At 46.2% G+C, this 24,803-nt stretch overlaps 1 protein-coding gene across 5 annotated transcripts in view; it reads left to right on the top strand.

Annotated features, from left to right (window-relative positions):
* The window catches only part of ADAMTSL2 (ADAMTS like 2), an 81,034-nt gene that overhangs the window by 20,963 nt on the left and 35,268 nt on the right, over window positions 1-24,803 (top strand). For all 5 annotated transcript variants that reach the window (XM_058159321.1, XM_058159319.1, XM_058159317.1 and 2 more), the window contains exons 3-10: window positions 8,914-9,056; window positions 12,137-12,212; window positions 13,248-13,350; window positions 15,515-15,660; window positions 15,752-15,875; window positions 16,032-16,112; window positions 16,965-17,140; window positions 20,100-20,439. In XM_058159321.1, the coding sequence (XP_058015304.1) occupies window positions 8,914-9,056; window positions 12,137-12,212; window positions 13,248-13,350; window positions 15,515-15,660; window positions 15,752-15,875; window positions 16,032-16,112; window positions 16,965-17,140; window positions 20,100-20,439 (1,189 nt within the window). The remainder of the gene's footprint in view (window positions 1-8,913; window positions 9,057-12,136; window positions 12,213-13,247; window positions 13,351-15,514; window positions 15,661-15,751; window positions 15,876-16,031; window positions 16,113-16,964; window positions 17,141-20,099; window positions 20,440-24,803) is intronic.

Here is a 24,803-nt window from a genome sequence, read left to right as displayed (position 1 = left end):
GATAAAAATAAGTTAAAAGTAGATAAAAATATTGAAAAGACAGCAATAATAAATACTAAAAATCAAATAGACAATCTCTTAAGAGCTTATAACAGAATGGAGAAAAAAGGGAAGATCTTTCAAAAATAATGAAGGAGTTATGGATGGATATTCAAAAGATGCAGCAGAAGGAGATAAAAGGTAAGACAGAGGGAACAATCAGTCTGTGTAAAAATGCTAGAAAGATATATAGGATTCCAAGAGAGTAATATAAATGAATCACCAAAAAATCAATATATGATGAAATTCTAAAAAGGCTGCGAGATGATGGATAGAGCTATAATATTTTGCAATATAGTTAATACTAGAAACAAGTGGAAAGTTTAAACTGGAAACATAGTATATATATATAGACATATAATAGAATTTATTATAAATTATTGTTGTTGTGAAGTCGTGTCTGACCCATCGCAACCCCATGGACAACATTCCTCCAGGCCTTCCTGTCCTTTACCATCCCCTGGAGCCCATTTAAGGTCACACCTACTGCTTCAGTGACTCCATCCAGCCACCTCGTTCTCTGTCGTCCCCTTCTTCTTTTGCCCTCAATCTTTCCCAGCATTAGGCTCTTCTCTCTTTGAGTCCTTCCTTCTCATTAGGTGGCCAAAGTATTTGAGTTTCATTTTCAGGATCTGGCCTTCTAAAGAGCAGTCAGGGTTGATCTCCTCTTATTATAAATACAGATATATTAAGATTGGGAGGTGGAAGACTAGGATTAGGTATATCTAAAGGTATTATTATGATTAATACGATGTTAAAATATATTGGAAAATATAGTTTTCAAGAGGACTTAGAGATATAATCTTGGGACTGATTAAATCTTATTGATAACTGGTTTTATTGGTGTTTATAGAAAGTTGAGATATTGAAAATATGGTGGAACACTGAGTGATAAATTGGGAAAATAATACGATATAGATTGATACATTAAAAAATCTTGTAATTATTATGAGCATGTTAAGATTAGAAGTTGAAAGATAAAAATTCTGTATATGCAATTGTATTACTACTGTGACCACTATGTGAAAAATATGTTAACCCAGTCATTACAGTGTCCACAAAAAAATGTTAGTTGTTAAAGAAAAACTAAATAAAACATATACCAAAAAAAAAAAAAAAGAAGGAGGAGGAGGATTCCATGGATGGAAGTCTTAAAGGGGCAAACAACTCAAAACTCTGTGGGGGCTCCTACCCTCTGGAACGAACTTCCCCCTGGCTTGCGCCAAATACCTGATCTTCGGACCTTTCGCCGCGAGTTGAAAACGTATTTATTTACTCGCGCGGGGCTGGCCTAAGTTTTTTGTTAAATTTTTTAAATTTCTACATTTCTAGATGAATTTTAATGGTTTTTAGATTTTAAATGTTTTTATAATTTCGGCCGACTGTATAATAAGTTTTTTAATTTTGTTCTTAATTGTATATTGTCTATGTTTTATCTGGCTGTAAACCGCCCTGAGTCCTTCGGGAGAAGGGCGGTATAGAAATCTAATAAATAATAATAATAATAATAATAATAATAATAATAATAATAATAATAATAATAATAATAATAATAATAATAAACACTTGGGAAATTGAAAAATGAGATTATAAAAGCCCAGTCTCACACAATAGTACTGAGAAGAAAAACAAGAGCCTCAAGATGAAACCAGCAGGATTGTATAAAGAACACTCTGATCAACTGAAAGACCAAAAAAGTCAAGTATAAAAAACAGAAAGAGGGACACATATAACTAAAACAGAATACCAACAAATAGCCTGAATCTGTAAGGATGAAGTCAGGAAGCTAAGGCTCAGAAATTGCAACCAATGCCAAAATCAATTTTAAAAGTCTCTTTCATCATGTAAAAAACAACAAATAATTCAGGGAAAGCGCATGTAAAAGATGAAAGAAATGGTAAAGGACAAAGAAGAAAACCTATAAAACAGCGAAGTCAAACACCAGTCAAACACCACTATTGTAGGAGAAAGTTTTTATTGAGTTTTTTGAGTTTATTGAGAAAGTTTTGAGTTTATTGAGAAAGTTTTTATTGAGGATGTAATGTATCTTTAAAAGTTTTGGAGGGAAAATTGAGCGGGAAATAGCACGTTGCTGATTGGCTGAAGCCTCCGACTAAACTGTATATAAAGAAGGGTTTTTCCGAGTGTTGGTTGCTGGGTTCACTATAAACTAAAGAGCTGTTGTCACTCACTGGTCTCCTGCCTCTTTATTGCCCGAATCTAACATTGGCGATGAAGGTGGGATATCGAGGCAAAAGAGCGCCAGGAAAGAGCTGAACTAACCAGGAATTATCGAACCCAGCAAAATAAGGGGCGGAAAGCAGCGATGTCCAGCTACACACCGCCAGCACCATTCGACCCAGCCAAGGAGAAATGGGGGTCATACATGGCTCGTTTCGAGTGTTTCCTCGAGGCGAACGAACTCCAAGGAGTCTCAGACAACAGGAAGCGAGCGTATTTCCTAAGCCACTGCGGTCCAGAGGTTTTCGACACCGCAGAGTCGCTTTCGGAGCCAACGCCGGTACAGTCGGTACCGTGGCAAACACTGCAAACGGCACTTCGGGCACACTACGCACCGACGCCCTCAAAGTTCGTCCAACGGTTCGAGTTGAGGCAGCGGGTACAGAGAGAGGGCGAGTCGATCAGTGTGTACATGGCGGCGCTGAGAAAAGCCGCGAACCATTGTGAGTATCGAGACTTGGAAGACGCATTGCTCGACCAGCTCATTTGTGGGGTCAGGGACATCCGTTTGCGACGGCGGCTGCTGTCTAGAAGCAACCTAACGCTGGCAATCGCCTTGGACGAAGCCAGGGCTCACGAGATGTCCACCCAAGCGGCAGAAACCCTGCAAAAGCCGATCGCGCCAGGGGCTGGAGCGAAAACAACCCCGGTCCACAATGAGGAAGTCCAGGCCGAGTCGGAAGGTGAGGAAGAGGAAGAAGTCTTCCACACCGGGAGGCCGGAGAGAGAAGACCGGGGCGAATGCGCGAGTTGCGGAGGGCAACACCAGCGACAACACTGCAAGTTTAAGGATGCGACTTGTCGGCGGTGCGAAAGGAAGGGGCACATAGCGCAGGCCTGTCGAGCGCCCCAACCTTCCCGCCAAAAATTCAAACCGACCAATCAGAGCGCGGGAACGGCGAAGCGGCCCGTGATTGGTCAATTCAAAAAAGGCGCGAAGTTGAATCAGACTGCCGTGAGAGTGGGTCACGCATCAACGCGCCTAGAAAAAAAGATTTTCACTAAAACACACATTGAGGGGGTGCCGTGCCGAATGGAAGTGGACACCGGCTCATCGATCACAATCATGTCCTGGGACACTCTCGTGAAAGACTTACCCGCCATCGCGAAGTGCAAGCTGCAACCACAGAAGCTAAAGGTACAGGACTACCAAGGGAATCGCATCCCTGTTCGAGGGGTAACGTCCGTCCACGTCAAGTATGGACAATACAAGAAAACCCTGCCCATCACCATAGTTAATGGAACCTTGCCGAGCTTGTTGGGACTGGACTGGTTCCGAGCATTGGGCATGGGAGTGACCGGAGTCTTCCGAAACGAAGTCGACCTAAAAGACGAACTAATGAAGGAGTTCGAGGACGTCTTCAAAGACTGCCTGGGCAAGTACGAGGGGACCCCTATCTCCTTTAACCTAGACCCACAAGTTGCCCCTATCCGGTTAAAGGCTAGGAGGGTCCCATTAAGCCCTAAAGCCCAAGATTGACCGGGAACTGGACAAACTAGTAAACCAGGGAATACTAGTGCCAGTTGACCATGCGTGGGAGACACCTATAGTCACCCCAGTCAAACTGGACGGGTCGGTCCGGATTTGCGCTGACTACAAGGCAACGCTTAACAAAGCATTGCAAAAGAGTGCTTACCCCGTTCCAGTAGTACAACACTTACTGCACTCGTTGGGGCAAGGGCAGGTTTTTGCCAAGCTAGACTTGGCCCAAGCCTATCAACAGTTACCTGTAGATAGCAGCACGGCCAAGCGCAGACAATTGTCACGCACAGGGGTGCCTTTAAATGCACCCGGTTACAGTTTGGGGTTAGTGTGGCTCCAGGGTTATTTCAGAACCTAATGGAGCGGCTATTGCAGGGACTACCCGGGGTGGTACCATACTTCGACGATGTATTGGTATCCGCTGAGAATCTAGAGGAATTAGGGATAAGACTGAGAAAAGTTTTGGGCATTTTCCGGTCCGCCGGACTCAAAGTTAAACTGAACAAATGCCAGATCGGGGTAGGATCCGTGGAATTCCTGGGCTACCGGATAGACAGGGAAGGGATCCACCCCACTGAGAGCAAGGTACGGGCCATCAGGAAGGCCCCAGCTCCCCAAAACAAAACGGAGTTACAGGCATTCTTAGGTCTGGTCAACTTCTACGTATTTTTAAAAAAAAAAGGCAACAATAGCCGAACCGCTACACAAATTACTAGCAAAGACAGCTGTGTGGTCTTGGGGGAAGGCGGAAGCCAGGGCATTCGAAGGGGTGAAAAACCTCCTATCTAGCGATAGCCTCCTTATTCAATACAATGGCACGTTGCCATTAGTGTTAGTTTGTGATGCATCTCCCTACGGGGTGGGGGCTGTGCTCAGCCACAGGTTGCCAAATGGCACAGAAGCCCCTATAGCATATTACTCCCGAACAATGTCATCGGCTGAAAGGAACTATAGCCAGCTAGATAGGGAAGCCTTGGCTATAGTCTCCGGGGTAAAGAAATTCCATGAATATGTATTTGGTTGTGATTTCGAAATAATCACGGACCATAGACCCCTACTAGGCCTGTTGGCAGGCGACCGCCCAACGCCCGTGGCACTGTCGCCCAGACTGACCCGATGGACTATCTTCCTAGCGGCATATTCTTACAAATTACTGCACCGGCCAGGAAAGGAGTTAGGGCATGCGGACGCCCTGAGCAGATGCCCGTTACCAGAGACTATCGAAGACCCCACTCTGGGGACACCCGTCCTGCTAATTGACTCTTTGGACTCTGGCCCAGTCACATCCAGGGAGGTGGCTCGGGCTTCTTACAAGGACATTACAATAAGGACTGTAATTGGTTGGGTGCAAAGAGGATGGCCCGCTGCGCGGGGCGAGCATTTTAAAGAATTTGTAAAGAAACGTGGGGAGCTCTCAGCTCAAGGGGGGTGTCTGCTATGGGGGGATAGAGTGGTGATCCCGGAGAAATTACGGAAAAAGGTATTGGAACTCCTGCATGAGGGCCACCCAGGGATCGTGAGAATGAAGGGTTTAGCGAGGAGCTATGTGTGGTGGCCCTTGATGGACACGGAAATTAGTGACAGGGTAGGGAAATGCCAGGCCTGCCAGGAGTCCAGACCACTACCCCCAACGGCCCCAATTCGAGAGTGGGAGAGACCCCAGGGCCCATGGTCTAGGATTCACATCGACTTTGCCGGCCTCTTCCACGGCCAAACCTTCCTGGTAGTAGTCGATGCCTACTCCAAATGGCTGGAAATCATTCTTATGAGATCCATGACAGCCGAGGCCGTAATTTCAGTCCTACGGCACCTATTTGTAACCCACGGGTTGCCCGACACTTTAGTCTCCGACAACGGCCCGCAATTCACGGCGACCCAGTTTGAGGGGTACTTGGCGGAGGAGGGCATCCGACATGTCCTCTCGGCGCCTTTCCACCCTGCGGCGAACGGACTTGCAGGACGTTTCCTTCCGGGCGCAAAGGAAGCATTGTCCAGAATCAGGCCAGGCGATTGGCAAACAAAAATCGATACCTTCCTAGCAGTCCAACACAGAACCCCCTGTGTAACAACTGGCCGCAGCCCGGCGGAGCTATTGATGGGTAGGAAGCTTAGGTGCCCGCTAGACCGACTAAACCCAAACTACACCCCAGACGGTTACAAGGGGGCACACGGTAAAACAAGAGAGATGACAGTGGGCGACCCAGTGTGGGCACACAACTACAGCGAGGGCCCTACTTGGTTAAAAGGGAAAATCCTAGAGATAACCGGGCCAAAATCGTATCTAGTAGAGATAGAGGATGGCCGGGTATGGAAGCGCCACATAGACCAAATAAGGAAACGAATAACCAGTAAATCAGAAACAGACGAAACAGGCCCTGACTACCAAATGTTTGAATCCACAGCTGACTCAAACCCGGGGCAAACGCGGGACTTATCTGAGTTCGATGAGGTCCAGCGACACCAACCGGTTCCTCCTGAAGACAGCAGGGACGACTCTGCCAATAATCCAGGGCCGGATGGCCTAGAGGAGGAGCTGAGAGGAACAAACAGTCCCTCCGGCCAGCTCGACTCACTCCCAGAGAATGAATTGCGCAGGTCCGAAAGAGTTAGGAGACGCCCAGTCTACTTGCGTGACTACGTAGAGAAATAAGATGCTAATTTCATTTAAATATGGGTACAATGTTTTCTGGGAGGGAAGGAGTGTAATGTATCTTTAAAAGTTTTGGAGGGAAAATTGAGCGGGAAATAGCACGTTGCTGATTGGCTGAAGCCTCCGACTAAACTGTATATAAAGAAGGGTTTTTCCGAGTGTTGGTTGCTGGGTTCACTATAAACTAAAGAGCTGTTGTCACTCACTGGTCTCCTGCCTCTTTATTGCCCGAATCTAACAGAGGAGAAAGCAGAAGGGTAAAGAAATGCTGAAGGAGGCCCTGTCCTCCTGCCTCTGAGTCTTCCATCCCTAGCAGAGCACAAAGGCCCTTCTAAGACCTGTAACATTCATTCTGCAAGACAGAAGGCCCAAGGAACAGATTTCCATTGCACGAAATCCAAATAAACAAAGAATTGACACTTTAAGCCCGTCTTTGGCTTTCCTGCAAATATAATAAACATTTCTGAATGTCTTTATCTGGATGAACTTCTTCTTTAGAATATACTTGGGAACAAACAAATATTTCAGAGTTACAAGAGCTGGGGAGGATAAAACAACTTACTTTGGGTGTTGACGTAATATTTATAATACATGTCAAGATTGTGGTTTGCAAACGCGTCAGTTCAGTTCTTCCCTTGGGTTGTCTCAGGCCAGGTTGCAATCCAGCCCTTCCAAGAACAATTTAACTCAGCCATCAACCATCTGGAGCCTGCAGAGGCTCCTGCCTCCCCTCCTTGGTAGTCCCAGGGCTCCCGGTTAACAGAGGACAGAGGCCGTTGCCTCAGAGGAGTTGTTTATCTGCTTTCACAATTTACGCAGCCTTGTAAGTGGAGTCCTGGGAGACTGGATTTCAGGGAGCCAAGGCACTCTGCAGAGTTGAGAATTTCACTTCCAAAGTCTGGAGATTCACACAGAAAATCACAGCAAGAGCTGCTTAAGAAGACGTTGCCCACACATTTGGAAGCTTGAATAACACTTATTCCTCTATCAGGAGATTCTGGGAACAACCGCTTGGTGACTAGTTAGTATTGAAGAACTCTTTTAAGAGGAGATTCTAAATTCCCGGGATTCTGCACATAAAGCCATAATCTAGTAATGGGTATAAAAACTGAATGTTATGGATGCTACTCCATTTTTTGTAGATGTCTTTTTATCCTGACTTTACTATTTTTATAAAACAAAACCTTCCTTCTGTTTTCCCACAACAACCACCCTGTGTGGTAGGTTGGGGTGAGACAAGAGTGCCTGGTCCAAAGTCACCCAGCCAACTTTGATGCCCAAGGTGGGACTAGAACTCACTGTGTCCTGGTTTCTACTTGGTGCCTTCACCACTAGGCCAAATTGGCCCTATATTCTCATACATTCTCACAGTTATGCTACATTTTAATCAAGAATGCTTGACTACTGGACTGGACTGGACTGGACTGGACTAGACTAAACTAGACTAGAACAGAACAGAAGAGAACAGAACAGAACAGAACAGAACAGAATAGAATTCTTTATTGGCCAAGTGTGATTTACTCAAGGATTTATCTTTGGTGTATACGCTCTCGGTGTACATAAGGTAGAGAAACAAGCCATGAGGGCATCTGACTTTCTTCTCTTGTAAGCAGTTTTTTTTTTAAAAAAAGCTGATCTTCCAATCTGTTTGGTGATGATGGAATGAAAGGGGGATTATCGCAGGCAATAAGGAAAAAAACGAGTAACCCAACCTATCGGGGCCAAAGTCTCACTGAAATAAAACCAGGCTTCTAGAATGTCAGCAAATGTGAGGGACCTTACCCGGGAGTGGCACTGCATACTCATTATAAATTATATCTAATATTTGGTTATAATTTTTCCAAGAACTCATATTTATAAATATATTTTATTTTAAAATGATCATACATTTCTAGGAATGAAGAAATATTTATATCGAATACTGAATTCACAACAGAATGCAAATGACCAGCTATCTGCAAGGAGTATAAATCCTTCCATTCCCCATCATCCAGCCAGAGCTGGAGAAGCTTCTTAGATGAGAAGCGAAACGTCTTCAAAGGAAAACCAGAAAGTCCAGTTGCCTCTTGAAAAAAGCACCTTTCGGACAACCAAGACCTGGAGGACTGAGAATCTCCATAGACACTGAATTCACAAGCAAGTTCTTACAACCAGTGTTACTGGATAAATTTATGAAATTCCAAAATCCTTAGAACAGAGATTAATCAATCTTAAAGAACAATATATCTAATAGACTTTTCTCAATCTTGGCAACTTTAAGAAGTCTGGACTTTAAGAAGAACTCCCGAAATTCCCCAGCAGCAACTTGATTGGAAAATTTTGCAGTTAGCCAACTGCAGTTTGCAGTTAGTGCAAGTTAGCCGTGATGTAGGAGTCACCGAGTCTAACCTGAATCCCTGTTTCCTGAAGATTCCTCCTTTTCGATATATTTTTGTTATATATTTCAAGTATCTGTATCCTCAACCGTGCCTTTTTTTCTTTGCTTCCTGATGGCAAACAGGAGAACGTGCCAGCTTCCAACAGCCTAGAAGAAAAAGCTGATGTCACGGCCTACTGGTGGGGAGAGTGGACCAAGTGGGCCGCCTGCACTCGGACGTGTGGTGGAGGAATCCGCTTCCAAGAAAGACACTGCCTGCAACAGAGGTAACCTTGATGGCTTCGTCCATCTATCGTGGCTCACTCTAGCTACGTTGCAGTCTCTTCCTGAATGTGCGTTTTGGGGTTCAGAGCATCTTTGCATGCAGAAGCAGCTGGAATGATGCTGCGGGGGGTCTTTGCTATTGTCCAAGTCAGTTTTTTAACAGAATAACAGAGTTGGAAGGGACCTTGTAGGTCATCTAGCCCAAACCCTCCCCCCAGGCAGGAGACCCTACACCATTTCTGACAGATGGCAGTCCAGTCTCTTCTTGAAAGCTTCCAGGGATGAAGCTCCCACAACTTCCAAAGGCAACTTCTGTTCCATGGCTGAATTGTTCTCACTGTCAGGAAATTTCTCCTTATTTCCAGGTTGAATTTCTCCTTGTTCAGTTTCCAACCATTGTTTCTTGTCTGGCCTTCAGGTACCTTGGAAAACAGCTTGACCCCCTCCTCTCTGTGGCAGCCCCTCAAGTATTGGAACCAATTGCCTTGGGTCCACCCCACCAACCATCTGGGTGGTCATGCCCTCTAAAACTGCTGGCTGCACAAATAGGTTCTGGTCACGGGCAGCCTGCCCCACAGCCAGAATGGGCAAGTAAAGAGAAATAGGAAAAGGAGAGGACCAAATCAAAAACTCAGGCCATGCTAATGAGAGCAAGCAAACAGATGAGATTTTCAGATAAAGCTAAATGATTAATGATAGTGAATCGCTTGGTTTAGGTTTAGGGAAACCATTGCCAGAAACCATTGCCAAAAGGTCAGGCTTTGGCTTAACCAGGAAATGGCGACCAGGTCTACTGCCTGAAAATTGTCATCCTTTCCAGCCCTTGGCTTCTGCTCCCACAATGCCAGATAGGAATGGAGCAAGACTGCTTGTGCCCATGAGCTGATCATCAGCAATACCACTTAGGTTTATATACCGCTTTGCAGTGCTTTACAGACCTCTCTAAGCAGTCTTCTCATGAATGAGGGTGCAAACCTCTGGAATGAACTACCCCCCGGTCTTCGTCAGCTTTCGGACCTCCGGACCTTCCGCCGCGGGCTTAAAACACATTTATTTAATTGTGCAGGGCTGAGCTAAATTTTAAATTTTAAATTACTGGTTTTTAAATTGGCTTTTATTTTATATTTTTAATTTTAAATTAATAGGCGTTTAGAATAAGTTTTTTAACTGTTTTTATATTTCTTACATTGTATTTATGTGTTTTAAATGCCTGTACACCGCCCTGAGTCCTTCGGGAGATAGGGCGGTATATAAATTTGATAAATAAATAAATAAATAAAAACCTGGCGTGTCTCACCAAAGCCTGACTGGGCCTCTCAGAAACTTGCCATCCCAGATTTGAGATCCTGGTTGAAGTATTTTATTTTCATTATTTTAGGTTTTTATTTTATTTATGGGACTTGTATGGTCACCTATCTCATACAGTGACTCTAGCCAGCTCATAACATAAAACTTAGTTAAAAACATATCCTCGCCCCCCCCCCCCAAAAGGCACCAGGCCAAAACATCATTACCGCTCAACCCTCCCATCCTAGTCAGTGCTTGGAGGAAGAGCCCACCAGAAGGCTCGCTGCACAAATGACCTCAACCCATTTAAATCCAGTTTCATATGGGATTGAGGATCTCATCCCCCACGGCATCCTTCTGAGTTCGTTAGGTGCTGGTCTCAGTAGGTAGATACAGGTGTAGCCTATATTTCTACCTGGCCTGGTTCTGTTCTGTTTCCCTCCCCCAATACTCCCAGCAAAGAGTCAGTCAGAGGCCTCCTTTTCTCCTTTTATTTACATAGATATATATCCTGGCCATGTCTACCCACGGGCCTGCCAAGTTTCTGGAGATAACGAGGAAATTATAGATAAGGCCAGAGTTACTCACGAATATATTCTTCCCTCCATTGATACAGTTTGCCCGCGCAAATTCATTGCTTTGTCCAAGACAAAAAACCAGGAAGTCCCGCCTCCTATTTATAGTCTCTGCAGATGTCACTGCATGACAATTATGACTTGGCTTTATCCCAACACTGCTTCTGCTGCGCGCGCCGGTCACGTCTGCGCAGTCTTGCATCACTCCAAAACTGTTCTTGGGGCGTTGCCAAATCAGAAGAAGGCTCCAGAGAATCAGGCCTTGCCGGCCCCTCCTCCTCCCTTTGAGTGGGTGCCAGGGAGGGAAAGGGCTCAAGAGAAGCAGGGCTTGCCAGGTCTTCTCCCTCACTTTCTGAATCATCCGAGTCCAGGAGTCCGGGTCCAGGAACCTGGGTCACAACAGGTTCCTTGAGGGACGGCCTGTCTCCCGTAGGACGGCCTGTCTCCAGCTGATTCAGCCTGGCAGGGTTGGTGTGCCCCGGCCTCCTCCGGTTGAGAGCCTGTCTGTGGGGCAGGGCCTCCCTCTGGAACATGGCCCAGTGCCCTGCTGACTTTTGGGAGCCCCGGGTCTCCCCCTGTCTCAGGCTTAGGGGTGAACGGAAGCCCCCTTTGGATCATGTGGGCTGGGTTTTTCATCCCTGCCTGATTTCCATCGTCCTTCTCATCTTTTTCTCTCTTTTTGACCTGTTGCAGTAAACCAAAGCAGAGGTAGACCAATGCTCTTAGTGGTGAGCCTTTGAGAGTTAGGTGGGAAATAAAGTTAAACACATAAAAAGGAGCAGGCTCTTTTTCCATTTATGGGCTGCAGAAGAAGAAAATTCTAAAAAGGAAACGTTAATTTGGCCTCTGTTGTAGTTATTAATACATTTGTGGTGTTTCTTCCTGAATACAGCAATTTAGATAACAGTGCTGCATCTTGGCTATTTAAGAATGAGAGGGCTGGGGGCTTCTCTGCAGGACCCTGAGTCCCTTAAATCCTGAGAGTCTTATACAGAGGAAGCTCCAACTCACTGGGGCCGTACTTGCAGGATTAAAATAAGACATCTTCTCTAACCAGAAATTAGACTGAAAAACACTTTAACAGGAATGTGTTTTTAGTCCTGAAATAACGTAACTGCTAGAAGTGATAAAAATGGGAGATGAGCTCCCATGCTGTCCTTTTTTATTTAAAATGGTTTAATGAAAATTGAAAATCATACCATCTGTCCTTTTGTATTTAGAAGGAGGCTGGTGACAGGATTTCTTAATAAAACCTGCAATGGGATGTCCAAAAGATACCAGCTGTGTGAAGTGCAGGTAAGAGAGTTGGGGGTGAGGAAGCCTCAAGTGGGATTTGCCTGGAACGAGAAGAAACTTGGCCGGCAAAAGTTCCATCAGTGAGAGTAAAGTCAGTCCTCAACTTAGGACAACCATTGGGGCCGGAATGTCTGTCATTAAGCGATGCAGTCCTTAAGTGGGTCATATCTAATTTTATGACTTTTTTGCTGCTGTTAAGCAAGTTGCCACAGTTGTTAAGCCAGTCATGTGGTTATTAAGCGAATCTGGCTTCCCCCATTGACTTTGCCTGTTAGGAGACCGCCGGGAAGGTCACAGATGGAGATCATGTGATCCCGCAATGCTGCTTCAGTCTGATCCCTCAGGAAAGTGAAACTCTCAACTCCATTTGGTTGAAGTGAAAAGGCACTTCTACTAAGAGACGCTGATTGCAGTAAAGTCAAGCGGAATCTGAAATTTCCATGTGCTTATACAGAACTAAACCCATTTCCCCTAGTCCCCATGTGTAGCCAATCCGGCACCACTGTTTTGAGAAACTCTGAGGTGTTTGTGCTGGTGAAATTCCACTCTCCCAGTAGATGGCCTTGAAGATGCCAGTGCTAGCACGAACCGGATTCCAAACAGCTCTGTTCTTTCTCACATATCTATTCCCTCCTCCCAATTCCCCTCCATAAAGGCATACATCTTTATTGCCCATTTGTTGTCCCCTCCCCACTTCCCCGATTGATGGCAGAATGCCAGCAAGGCGCCAAGTTGAAGGTGGTGGAAATGATAGTCACTATTTTCTCCTCTGTTGTAACTTTGGTTGTTAAATGAATGGTCATTTATCATATGTCAAAGTTTACCTGTACTAACACCTCTCTATTTAGAGATTTTGCTTGGCTTCCTACGGGAAGATATGGATTCTGTGAAGCCGCAGAACACACAAGCTGAGAAATATTGTGTATCCCCCCTTTAATTGTGATGCCCAAGCTTGATTTTGAAGGCAGGTGGGCAGCGTGAGGAGCCATCAGGGCAGGAGCCATCAGGGCCTCACCCGGCTTCTCTTCCTTCCAGCAGTGTCCTCCAAGTGGAAGGAGCTTCCGGGAGGAGCAATGCTCCTCCTTCAACTCCAGGGTTTACAACGGGCGCACCTTCCACTGGAAACCTTTGTATCCAGGTAAGCAAGTGGCGGTCTTTGGTCTTCGCAGCACAAAGCGATGTTGAAGGTTTAAAATGAATGAGGCTCTTTCCTGCTCTAAGATGCAAGATGCCATGTGTTTTGTCATCTTGTTTATTTATTTTAAAGATTTATGTAGCTACCCATTTTGTAAAATACCACCGGCTAGCTCACAACAACAGCAAAATAGTAAGATGAAACGGGCACCTGATTTCACATCTCCCTCCATTCTCCTTTGCAAGCCCTGGCTGGCTCCAGCATCTGGTGGGAAAGGCGCTTTCAGGAAGCTGAAGTGGGCGGGCCCTGCCTGTTCTCCAGGGGAAGAGTCTCCACTTTGGGTAATGGTGGCTAAGGAGAATAGAGACCCTAGATGGGAATGTTTAAGGGAAGGGAGTGGAGATGGCCCACTCCATCCAATCTGGAGGAATGGCCATTATCTTCAGGGAGGTCTGCAGGGGGCCTGCAAATCAGCTGCCTCTGTGCCATTCACTGATAACCAACACCATGAATTGCACCTGGAAAGAATCTCACACAGCAGTGATGCCACATGGGCAAACCAAGGGGTGCCCAGCACTGCACCAGCTGCCACATTCTGGACTAGTCGTAATTTCTGGGAGGTCTTCAAGGGCAGCCCTGGGGGAACAAATTGTAACAGTCCATCCAAGAAGTGACATGTGAGAGTCCATGAAGAAGGCCTCCGAGTCCAGGAACAGGTCAAGTCAACGCATGGGATGCGTCTGTGCTGAGGCATCAGTCATCATTGCTACCTTGAAAAGGAGCAGCAAGAGACCCAGCCCTGCAGCAGCCCAGGACTAGACCTCTACCATATACCAGCCCTGGCTGGACCTCCTCCTCCCCCCGCCCCGAAAGGCGGAGAACCCTTGCAAAGCAGGGCCTGACCTCACAGCTGGTCAAGAATGGTTCTGAAAGGTGTCAGCATTCTGAGTAACGCATCCAAAGAAATCAGAACTCCAGGGCAGGAATGTTCCTCAGAGAACATGTTTATTGGACACATCATATTGGCACAGCCAGTGAAAACCAACTCTAAAAGTTTCCCACGGTTACCATGTAATTAAAAGAGCAAATGTTTCCCACCCCAGGTGTCACAGGTCACATTGTCCAATCAAAGCAATTGGCAGGCTCCCTCAACCACTCCTGCCTCCTCCTACTGCCACCTGTTGGGATGACCTTGGTTCCCACGGGAGAGCTCTTTATTTTGTCTATGAGACGGTCTAGCTATTCCCCCCTCATCCTCCCCCCATAGTGCATGGCAACTATGAAGCAGCACAAAATGGCTTCTGCCAGGTTTGATTCAGTGTTGACACCCAGAAGGCCAGGATCCTGGGATCACCCAAGCCCTCCAGAGCTCATTCCCAAGGGCAATGAAGGCAGTCTTAAATGGTAGCCTGGGCTGAATCCCAACTGCAGGGGCCCCAGATAATCCACCTCATTGAGGGCTTCATGGAGTTGAAAGCTAACCACTCTCATCCTCACCCTAATCCTGGACAGGAAATAGTGGGGACTTAATGGAAGCTATCCAATATAGTCAGCTCCAAAAGTGGTTTTTGAGGACAAGGTAAAATCTTCCCAACCTTCAAGGCAGTCACAACCACGCCTTCCTCAAAAGGACATTAACCGCCATTTGGACCCATCTAGACGATCCTCCTGGCAGGCCTTGACCAACTGGGGGGGAGGGGGGGCAAGGGTCCGGCACATAGGTGACTGAGGCCACAGCCCTGAGGACCTTGTCACGACTCTCAAGATCTGTAAAAACCTTGTGGGAAAGACCTTGGGAGACGGGGTGAAGAGAGGCTGCCTAGAAAACAGACCACATAGCCTGCAGCTGGAGAGGCCAAAGGGTCAGAAGAGACCCTCCCTTAGTTGCTCAAACTATAAAGGAGACAGCAGGAGAATTGTACTTTCAGGCATTCGTGATTCTGTTTATGTAGCTTTAAAATAAACTAGAATGAGCTCATCTGGCTGTTTCTTGTCTGGTCCGCCTGGCAAGGCTGACAGGATTGACAGCAAACTCCTCCTACGTACATTTTCCATGTATCAGACTTCAAAGGTTTTATAACACTGTCTGAGGTTTTTTTTAAAATTGTATTGGTAATTGCCCTGACTATTTAGCATTTCCATTTAGCATCTCCTCTTCTCCCTTCAGATGACTATGTTCACATCTCCAGCAAGCCCTGTGATCTCCACTGCACCACCACCGACGGGCAGAGGCAGCTGATGGTCTTGGCCCGGGATGGCACCTCCTGCAAATCCTCTTCATTCCGAGGGGTGTGCGTGTCTGGAAAATGTGAGGTTGTTAAGCATTTTGGTACCCTCTTGCCCGCAGAAATCTTGTAGCTGCTCCGGCTGCCTCTCAAGGCGCTCTTTCTTCTGCTGCTTCTAGCCCATCGGATGCGATGGGGTTCTGTTCTCCCCCCACGCTCTGGATAAATGCGGGGTCTGCCGAGGGAACGGCAGCAGCTGCACTCACGTAACTGGGAGCTACCGGAAGGGAAATGCTCCGCTTGGTAAGGCAGGAGGGGACCTTGGGGACGGCCTTGGCCCTGAGCAAGTTCAGCCTTGGGTAGGGAGGCCAAGCAGTGGGAGGGTCCCATCCCCTCCTTTTGGCGAGTCTAGCCAGCCCTGGTGATTTGCTTTTTACTCATCCATGCGCTGTTCTGCAGGATACTCTTTGGTGACTCACATTCCTGCTGGAGCAACAGATATCCAGATAGTGGAACGGAAGAAATCTGCTGATGTTTTGGGTTTGTATTATATCTGGGACAGGGATGAAATGGAAAATTTGTTGATCAGGCAACTCAGCTGAGATCGCCAGAGGAGCCTTTTAAAAGCTTTTAAAGGGTTCTGACAATCCCAGCTGCCTAATCGCCAGAACCTTTTAAAAGCATTTTTTTACAATCTCTTCGGCCAAAGAGGTTGTAGAAAAAATGCTTTTAAAGGGTTCTGACGATCCCAGCTCACCCAAACGATCATCAGAGGCTTTTTTTTAACCTTTAAAAGCATTTTCTCAGCCGAAGAAAAAATGCTTTTAAAAGTAAAAAAACCCAAAACTCTGATGATCGCGTGGCTCAGCTGGGCATGGGGGGCAGGCAGGGATTTTTGCTACCGGTTCTCCGAATGAACTGCCACCATCCCTACCGGATCGGGCAATCCGGTCCGAACCGGGAGCATTTCATCCCTGACCTGGGGCAATAACCAATAAAACATTTATTTCTTGCGTTCTTCTTAGGAAGCAAAGTATTTTCATTTTGTAACCTAAATCTACAGCCTATCCTGGCTTCATGATCACAAGATCTCCAAATTTATCTTGCTTGCTTGCTTGACATTTTTCTTGTTTCTGTGGCTTTTTCTCTTTTCTCCTCAAAAAAATAACCTGCCTCCCAACTTCCTCTTGTTAACACTGATCACAATTCCCTGGTCATGATGCAGATTCCCACAATGGGCTGGGTAGTTGGGGTGTTATTTCATTCAGGCCTGACCAGTGGCTGTTCCACAGAATAGCATCGCAGGGTCTGAGACCAGGGCAGAAAAGAAGGAAGATGTCATTTCAATAACTCCTACCGTACAAATCACGGCCTCTCGTTTGAATTTTGCAGCCATTGCAGATGAAGGTGGCTCTTACTTCTTCAATGGGGATTACAGAGTAGACATCCCCCAAAACTTCAATATTGCAGGGACCGTCTTCAAATACAGGAGACCCATGGACATTTTTGAGACCGGCATAGAATATATTGTCGCACAAGGGCCTACCAACCAGGGTTTAAACATCATGGTAAGTTTTGTTTCTTGGAACATATGAATACTTTTCAGTGCATGAATGTTGCCCGTCTTGTTACCAGTATGTGAACATAGAAAATGCATTGTAGAATCATAAAGTCGGAAGATACTCTGGAGGCCTTCTAGCCCAAACATCCTACCCTGGATGGGAATCCTCCAACCATTCCAGACAAACAGGGATCCAAGTTTTGCTTCCAACCTCCAGTGATGGCAGCTTTAGGAGGAAAGCTGTTCTGCTGTTGGGGCTCCCCTTGAAGAGCACCAGGAGGCTCCAGCTAGTCCAGAATGCGGCCACTCGGGTGATAGAGGGAGCACCGCGTTGCTCCCACATAACACCCATCCTGCGCGGCCTACACTGGCTGCCGGTGGCCTTCCGGGTGCAATTCAAGGTTTTGGTCACCATCTTTAAAGCGCTCCATGGCTTAAGACCGGGATATCTACGAGACCGCCTTCTGCCGCCGATTGCCTCCCAACGACCCGTGCGCTCCCACAGAGCGGGCCTCCTCAGGGTGCCGTCGACCAAACAATATAGGTTGGCAACCCCCAGGGGGAGGGCCTTCTCTGTGGCAGCATCGGCCTTGTGGAACGAGCTTCCTCCGGGGTTACGATAACTCCCCGACCTCCAGGCCTTCAAACGTGAACTGAAGACTTTATTATTTCAGCGAGCTGGACTAGCCTAAGAATAAAATATTTTAGTTAAATTTTAAATGGGTTTTTAACCGGTCTTTATTTATTTATTTATTTATTTATTAATCACATTTATATACCGCCCTATCTCCCGAGGGACTCAGGGCGGTTCACAGGCAAGTAAAAGACATACACACTAAAACCACATTTAAAAAACTTATTCTACAAAGCCGAATTAAAAAGCAATATAAATAATAAAAACCCATTTAAAACCAATATAAATTTAAAAACTAATCCAGTTCTGCGCAAATGAATAAGTGTGTTTTAAGCTCGCGACGAAAGGTTCGGAGGTCCGGAAGTTGACGGAGTCCTGGGGGAAGTTCGTTCCAGAGGGTGGGAGCCCCCACAGAGAAGGCCCTTCCCCTGGGTGTCGCCAGACGGCACTGCCTAGCTGACGGCACCCTGAGGAGTCCCTGTCTGTGAGAGCGCACGGGTCGGTGAGAGGTATTCGGTAGCAGTAGGCGGTCCCGTAAATAGCCCGGCCCTATGCCATGGAGCGCTTTAAAGATGGTCACCAAAACTTTTACCGTTTTAGTGATTTGGCTATTCTAATATTTAGCTTTAATTGGGTTTTATATTGTTATTTATTATATTGTATTTTAATATGGCTGTGAATCGCCCTGAGTCCTGCGGGAGATGGTGCGGTATAAACGTTTGATTAATAAATAATAATAAATAAAAAATAGCTTTCACAGTCAGGAAATTTCTCCTTAATTTGAGTTTGGATCTGTAAAGCTTCCACAGACCGATTCTTCTCCTACTCTCCTGCATTCCACAGAAGAAATCTGCCTCCTCTTCCCTCGGAGGTTACGTGAGGCATCAGAAGATTGTTATCATGTCTCCCTTTAGCTCTAAAGAAACTTTTACAGGATTCAATCTACAAGCCCCTCACTATCATTCCTGAACTTCTCTGCAAATATTCCAGAGTCATCGTTGAATTGTGGGGACCAGAACTGGGCAGCATAGATGGGGCCATAGGTCTCTTCAGAGGGAGGCTGTTCCATGGGGAAGGCATGGCTCCTAGGACTCACCAAGTCACCCTTGTTGGCTGAGGAGACCCAAAACATGCTTTTGCTACTGAATCTGGCAGAATGGGTGGAAACTATCGGGAGGACAGTCTGGCACAGCTAGGTAGTTATGACTCATGTCACCCTTGCTAAGGAAACTGAGGGTCACAATTCATAAGGGGAAGGGTGTCAACTTTCCATTGGGCTGTCTTTGAAAGGCCTCCCTCCTGTGGAACAGCCTGCCTTGGGATCTGGATCCCTCCCCTTTTGTTATTCCTTCAGAGCCTGGGATAAACCTTTAGACCAAGGAAGGGTGGGGTATTAATTACTATAATTTATTGCTTGGTCTGGTTTTACTCTGTGGCTGTTAGCCACTCACAGTGAGTAGGACAGTGGTGACATATAAACCTGGACCAAACTAAACAATCAACCCAAAAGCCTTTAACAGATCTTGCCTTGAGGAGGGGCAGCCTTCAGTCGCCCCTAAGGTACCCCTAGGATGTACCTCAGGATTCTGGAAAGTGTGCAGAGAATTAATAGCCCACCTTTCCTTGGTCCTCCAGTTCTATGTTTGCGATTCTCCTTGTGCCCAGTGGACTTTGTGAAAGAGCCGAGGACAAGACAGGTGTCAGCTCTGGAAGCCATCCTAGGCCGGAGGCTTCCGCGCTGCCACTTTCCAATGTGTGGGAAAGTAGGAGGGAGGGATTTGGTAGAAGGGGCCATTAGACATAATAACTTTCTTCCTGCCAGTCAAGGTCAGGCCGAGCCTGCATCTGGAGAAGGAGTGGCCGGAGTGATGTCTCGAGATGGGACAGTTGGCGATTGGAGCACGTGATCGGCAGAGGGGTCAGGGGGTGGTGGTTTTGGAGTGTGTTTCACTGGGGGGAAGACCCAGATCTCCCAGATTCGGAGTTTCCCCAGTTGTGCAAGGTTACCTATGCTAGTAAAAGAACTTTGAAAAAATGTTTGCTTTGGAGTCTTTTCTGCAGGAGGGGGTTTTCTGGAACGCTGACAACAGGTTCACCCGACGGGGCTGCCCAGGTCCCCTCAAGGGTGGGGAGCCATTGCAGTGTGGACATTCTCCCTGACAAGCTTGTTATTACCCTGCGTCCCCCAGAGATGACTAGCTTTTGGGTCTGTGTCTTCCTCCGCTTGGCAGAATTGGGGCCTTTGAGCTTCTGCCTTGTTAAGAGGTGTGTCCCCTCCCTCGCTTTATATAACAAGGGTGTGGCATTCCCCCCCCCCCCCCGTTTCCTCCAGGTTTGGAACCAAAATGGTAAAAACCCATCAATCACATATGAATACATCCTGCAGACAAGACCTTATTTGAAAAAGCTGCCACCAATTTACTACGGCTTCTCGGAATCAGATAGCGAAGAAAAAATGGAGTTCGAAGGAGGATTCCTTTGGGAGCTCGCTCAGCTCAACGCCAGCCTGCTGGCCACCCTCTCCCAGGAAAAGGGCCCCCTGGAGAAGCTGCTCTTTGGCTGGCAAGAGCGAGGGGACAAACTGAAGCTGAGCACGATGCAGCAGACCAATGAAGTTTACCCCAGGACCCCTCTTGAGTATGGCCCTGCCCTCCCGAGCAAGCCCTCCACAGGTGAGTAACCCACAGCCGAGGGCAGGCTTCTCCTTGTCAAGGTCCTGCCTGGTGGCCGCTGAAGCTCTTGCTAGAAAGACCTGCTTCCAGCAAGACCTTCAGGCTGCCCTTTTTATTTCCGTGGGCATAAACTTCCGGGAGCCCTCAAGCTGGAGGGCCCTTGAGAAGGGAATCCAAATTACAGCATCCCACACAAATGCCTGTCCAACCTTCACTTGGACAAAGGAACAGGGACTCTCAGAGCTTTGGAAACGGTCTGGATTGAGGTGGCCAAAAGTAGATTTGCCTGCCTTGCCACCATATTGCACAGCTTGCAATTCATTTTGCTATCCATTACTGTTCCAAGGTTTTCATTAGAAGCCAAGGGTTTGACTTCTGTTTTCAGGTGAGGAACATTTAACATTGTTCTGTTGCTTTCAATTCATTTCTCGAAGCTAGTGTTTCTCAGTTATGGCCATTTTGTGTGTGGGCTTCCGGAATTTCCCAACTAGCATGAAACACTGCTCTAAGCTATCCAAATTGTTTTGAGTTCTGTTCTGTCTTCTCCAGTATTAACCCAGTCATTCAATTTATATATCTGACAAGTATTCCCTCCACCTCCTTATCCAAAGCTTAATGCTTGACAAGTAGCCCTGAGCCCTGGGGCACCTTGCTGGATGCCCCTGCCCAGTTTGATGAGAAACAATTGATAAGACACTACAGTTCTTGAGCCATCCATTCAATTATCGTGCCATCCAGATCCCATTTAATTCGCTTGCTAATCAACATGACATCATAACCAGAGTCAGAAGGGACCTTGGAGGTCTTCTAAGCCAACCGTCTGCTCAGTCAGGAGAATTTATACCATTCTGGACAAATGGCTGTCCAATCTCTTCTTCAGAACGTCCAGTGATGTCGCCCCAACAACATCTGAAGGCGAGCCGTTCCATTGATTCCACAAATATTGGAAGATTCTGTCATGTCACCTATAGGCCTTTTCTTTACTAGACTGGACATATGCAACCATTCATCATAAGTTTTAGCCTAGGTTAGATTAGGCTCCCTAATTATCTTTGTTGCTCTTCTCTGTACTCTTTCTAGACTCTCAACATCTTTTTTGTATCATGGTGACCAAAACTGGATGCAGAATTCCAAGTTTGGCTCACCAGTGCAGTATAAAGCAGTACTGTAACTTCTCATGATTGGGATTTTTGGCAGTTGCAGCACACTGCTAGCTCATATTTAATGGTTGTCCACTGGAGTCCGAGATCCCTCTCACAGCATACCCTACTAAACGCTTTGGTGAAGTCCAGATCTATGAAAATCATTCCCATCGTCTATTAAGAAAGTTATCGAATTAAAAATGAAATAAGACTACACTATATAAAGATGGAACCATAGAATGCAATGGAAGGGACCTTGGCAATTAGGAGCTCCCTCCACTCCCCAGTACAGGATCCATTTCTAAAGCATCTTCAATAATATCTGCCAAAATGAATTGAAGCAACAGGGACTTCACCTCTCCTGACTATGTTCCATTGAATGTCTCTTATCACTCAGAAATTCCTCCTACCTCCAATTGAAATCTGCTTCCTCATAATTTTCCCTGATAATCTTCAAGATGGTAAGAGATCTGGAGCCTAACTATATAATGAACGGTTGAGGGATTAGGGATGACATGATCCACCTTTTCACTTTATCAAGACCCTCTTGAATTTTGAGCTATCTTTTAAAGTGTTTTTGTTGTTCCTTCATTTGTGACATCTGCAAATATAATCTTGTTTTCTAAGCCCTCATCATTATAAATATGTTGAAGTGCACATAAAACATAGCCTTGCAATATACCATTTAATATTTCAGAACAACAGAGGTTTTGATGTACTCTCATTGATAATTGTGTTAATTTTCTATCTGGTTATTTGATTTGATTAGGGGACTGGAGGCTAAAACATGCAATGAACAGTTGCAGGAACCGGGCATGGCTAGTCTAGTGAAGAGAAGGACCAGGGGAGACAGGATAGCAGTCTTCCAATATTTGAGGGGCTGCCACAGAGAGGAGGGGGTCAAGCTGTTTTCCAAGGCACCCGAAGGCCAGACAAGGAATGGAAACTGAACAAGGAGAGATTCAACCTGGAAATAAGGAGGAATTTCCCGACAGTGAGAACAGAAGTTGCCTTCAGAAGTTGTGGGAGGTTCATCACTGGAGTCTTTCAAGAAGAGACAGGACTGCCATCTGTCAGAAGTGGAATAGGGTTTCCTGCTTGGGCTAGATGATTTACAAGGTCCCTTTCAACTGTTAATCTGTTAATCTCACATAGGCCTCTTTAGATGGCTTAAAGTAAAATAGATAAAATACGTAACAGAAAATAAAATCATGTGGCAAGTGAAGCATCTTGGACATGACCATCACAAAGGCAAGAAGTGGGCTCTTTCATACACCCAGAGCCCCACATCTGGGCACAAAACTACATTTCAGTGATATTTTGAAGGACCAGCAGGGTCAGATCTAGTCTGGTGTCAGAATAACAGACTTGGAAGGGATCTTGCAGGTCTTCTGTTCAAACCCCCTGATCAAACAGGAGATCCTAGACCATTTGAGACAATGGGATGATATTCTAAAGGGCAGCGGTCCTGGCAGAAGAGAGCCTCCTTCTGGGCCCTGCCAGCTGACACTTGCTGATGATGCCCAGGATATGCCTCTCCTACTAGAGCAGACAGGATGGGTAGAAGCAATAGAAGAGGGACCGTCCAGGCCTAAGCTATGAAAAAGCTTTAAAGTTGACAACCAGAACCATGAATTGTACCCGCAAACACACTGGAAGTCAGCGGTGAAATGCTGCCGGTTTGCACCGGTCCAGGCGAACCAGTGGTGATAAAAGCTACTGGTTCAGTTGAACCCGTAGTAAAAAAAAAGCTACTGGTTCATTCGAACCAGTATTTCCAATGATCAGCTGTGCTCTGCGATTTAAATTCACTAGCTCTCTAGTGAATCTAAATTGTGCGGCACAGCTGTCCCCCCCCCCCTCGCTGTTCTACTTACCTTCCCAAACCTCCTTTTTCCATGCAAAGCGCACATTTGGCACATACTGCGCATGTGCACACGTGCAGCATGCGTTTGCTGTGCACTGCGTATGTGCATGCAGTGCAATTTTGGCATGCACACTGTGCATGCACATGCACAGCGTGCATTTGGCAGACATTGCACATGCGTGGGCAGCGAACCAGTGGCAAACCAGGGTGGATTTCACCACTGCCGGAAGCTAATGTAGTTAGGAGCAGGAGCAGGACCTGCAGCCCATGTAGAGTAATCCAAGTGAGAGGGGACGACAGCATGAGTGATCAGGAGCAGACCCTCCCCCCCCTCTCCGGGCCAGGAACAGGCACACCTGATGCACCACTGGAAATGGCATACCATCCTGAACCAAAGATGGAAGGTTTCCTGTGCCACTCAGTCTTGGCAAAGCCTCCTGCACCCCGTTCAGGCCTCTACAGTTCTGGCAGCCCTTGGGATGCTGCTTAGTACTTTTTAAAGCTTGTTGAAATTGGTATCTCCTGAATCTGGGGGGAGGTATGAGCAGTTCTGCTTTCTCTAGGACCCTAAGAAAAGAGAATCACTTCCTTGCAAGAATCCTTCTACTTTCACAGGGGTTGCAATCCAGTCTCCTTGTTTTCCATCAGCCTCCTACTAAGTGAAAGCTGGCAAGGCCACGGAAAAATACTTTGGGCCCCGGCCATTTTAGCCGAGTTGGTTTTCCAACAGACATCCAAGTAGTTGAATTTGCCTGTTATTACTGTGTCTCCTTTCCACAAACATTTGGAAATTAATCCAGGAGGACTTTCTCCAGATCATCTGCCTCGTTTGGCAATCTCTAACTCTACCCCAAGAATATGTTCCCCTGCCTTCTATTCCTGCCCAGGTGCTCTCAGATTCCTGATCTCAGTGCATTTTCTTCACATGTAACACCATACTTATTTTTATTTATTTTATTTTTTTATTTTGTCACACAGTATATATAAGCATAAGCATGAAATAACTATACAGTATATAAGCATATATATAAGTATGAGTATGTAATAACTATATTAATTGGATATAACGAAAGGAAACAATAGGACAGGAACGGTAGGCACGTTGGTGCTCTTATGCACGCCCCTTACAGACCTCTTAGGAATGGGGTGAGGTCAATAGTAGACAGTTTTTGGTTGAAGCTTTGGAGATTTTGGGAAGAGACCACAGAGTCAGGTATTGCATTCCAAGCATTAACAACTCTGTTACTGAAGTCATATTTTCTGCAATCAAGATTGGAGCGGCTAACATTAAGCTTAAATCTATTGTGTGCTCGTGTATTGTTGTAATTGAAGCTGAAGTAGTTTTTGACAGGAAG

This window comes from Ahaetulla prasina, chromosome 16, assembly GCF_028640845.1.
Source record: "Ahaetulla prasina isolate Xishuangbanna chromosome 16, ASM2864084v1, whole genome shotgun sequence".
Lineage (NCBI taxonomy): Eukaryota > Metazoa > Chordata > Lepidosauria > Squamata > Colubridae > Ahaetulla > Ahaetulla prasina.
The sequence above is the reverse complement of the archived record's forward strand: the minus strand, read 5'-3'. Positions and strand labels throughout refer to the sequence as shown.